Genomic DNA, 1882 nt, shown 5'->3' with positions numbered 1-1882 from the left:
TATATATATATATATATATGTATATACCCTGTAGAGAATGGTGTCAAGCAGGGTGACATCCTTGCCCCAACTCTCTTTTCTTTGTACTTTGCTGCTGCTCTTACTCATGTTTTTGCTAAGGTTAGCTCTCTGGGAATATATGTCAGATATCGATCTTCTGGCCGCCTCTTTAATCTTCGCCGATTTGCTGCCAATTCAAAGGTTCTCCAGTCTATTATTCGTGACCTCCTTTATGCAGATGACTGTGACTTAGTCACTCATACAGTGGATGACATGCAATACTCATGTATTGCATTTCTGCTTCTTGCAAGGCATTTGGACTCAGCATTAGCCTGGACAAGACTGTTGTAATGTTCCAGCCTGCACCAGGAAATCCATATGTGAAACCAGCTATCTTGGTTGAAGGAACAATTCTGAAGGTAGTAGACAAGTTTGTCTACCTGGGCAGCACGCTCAGCCGTTCTTGCTCCCTGGATGAGGAAATATCTTTCAGGTTGCAGAGGGCAACTAATTCCTTCCGGTCTCTTCAGTCTCGTGCCTCACCATATTAAACACTCAACTGAATCCTTGCCCCCCCTGCACGAAATCCTCGTTGACTTGTTTCTTATCTGTGTTATCTTTTCTCCCTGTCACTAACATGTATTGATGGTAATTCAATAATGATTTCTAACATTGGCGCATGACCAGGTGTTAGAGGGAAACAAATATTCCTTTAAGCCGACCTCAGTATATGACTGTAAATGATGGAAGTCTTAGTCAATCTCCACTGGAACAGAATCCAGAACATAAAGTAATGAGGCGATTACTGGATTGAGATCATGGACTTAATGGTCTCAATTCCAATTTAATTGTAACCCTTTAACTTCTTCCACTTATTCTTTATTCGTTTTTCGCGTTCTTATAAAGCTTAAAATAATGTATGTGCTTTCAAACGAATCAAGCTCGACTGTGGGCTATTCCAACAAAAGGTGCAGTAACAGCATCATTGATGTAACCCTATTGAATTAAATATACATAAAGATTTAAAAACACATTTAACCTACATATTAGAGTTTCTATCTTTCATCTTTCTTTTGTGATAAGAGTTATCCCTCAACAGTTTATCAGTACCATTTCCTTCAATGGGGTGGGAAGTGAGAATTTTATTTTCTGTAATTTATTAGTCAATTGAAAAACGAATCTGAGTTTCAGACAGCAAGGCAGGAGAGCGTACCACCAACTAAGGCTTATCTAAGTGCTAAAGACGAAACTTTATAGTTGCATGAGATTTAGACAGTAAATAAAATCATAAATTGCACATACCTGTAAAAATAATGGTGCATTGAGTATCGTTTAATGCGTTCTGTGTTTCTTGGATGTTTTTGGCAGCATTTGCTATGATATCTTCGGAGGTAAGGTGATTTATCATACACGGGAAGGTAGTGTTCAATATATCAATATATTTCTCATAGAGTTTGCTTAACTTTTCCTTGTTTCTTTTGAATTCTGATTTGGCTGCGACAAGACTCTTCATCTGCAAAAGTTCAAATAATGTTATATACATAAAAAGTTCTTTCATATGCAATACATAAATACACATATACAATACATGAACTCATGTATACACACATACACGCTCACACGCATGCATATATATGCATATATATATATATATATATATATATATATATATATATATATATATATATATATTCCATATACATATATATTACATATGTATATATATATTATATATATATATATATATTATATAAATCATATATATATATCGTATTATATATATAATATATATATATATATCATGTTACATATATATATTCCATATACATATATATTACATATATATATATATATATATATATTATATAAATCATATATATAT

General features: G+C 33.5%; 1 protein-coding gene across 2 annotated transcripts in view; it reads right to left on the bottom strand.

Moving 5' to 3' along the window:
* LOC106877344 (uncharacterized) overlaps nt 1-1882 on the bottom strand; it is a 37503-nt gene that overhangs the window by 13745 nt on the left and 21876 nt on the right. For both annotated transcript variants that reach the window (XM_014926224.2, XM_014926225.2), the window contains exon 3: nt 1303-1513. In XM_014926224.2, the coding sequence (XP_014781710.1) occupies nt 1303-1513 (211 nt within the window). The remainder of the gene's footprint in view (nt 1-1302; nt 1514-1882) is intronic.

The sequence above is a fragment of the Octopus bimaculoides genome, chromosome 9 (assembly GCF_001194135.2).
Source record: "Octopus bimaculoides isolate UCB-OBI-ISO-001 chromosome 9, ASM119413v2, whole genome shotgun sequence".
Classification (NCBI taxonomy): Eukaryota; Metazoa; Mollusca; class Cephalopoda; order Octopoda; family Octopodidae; genus Octopus; species Octopus bimaculoides.
Note: the sequence above shows the minus strand (reverse complement) of the source record. Positions and strands in the feature narration are given on the sequence as shown.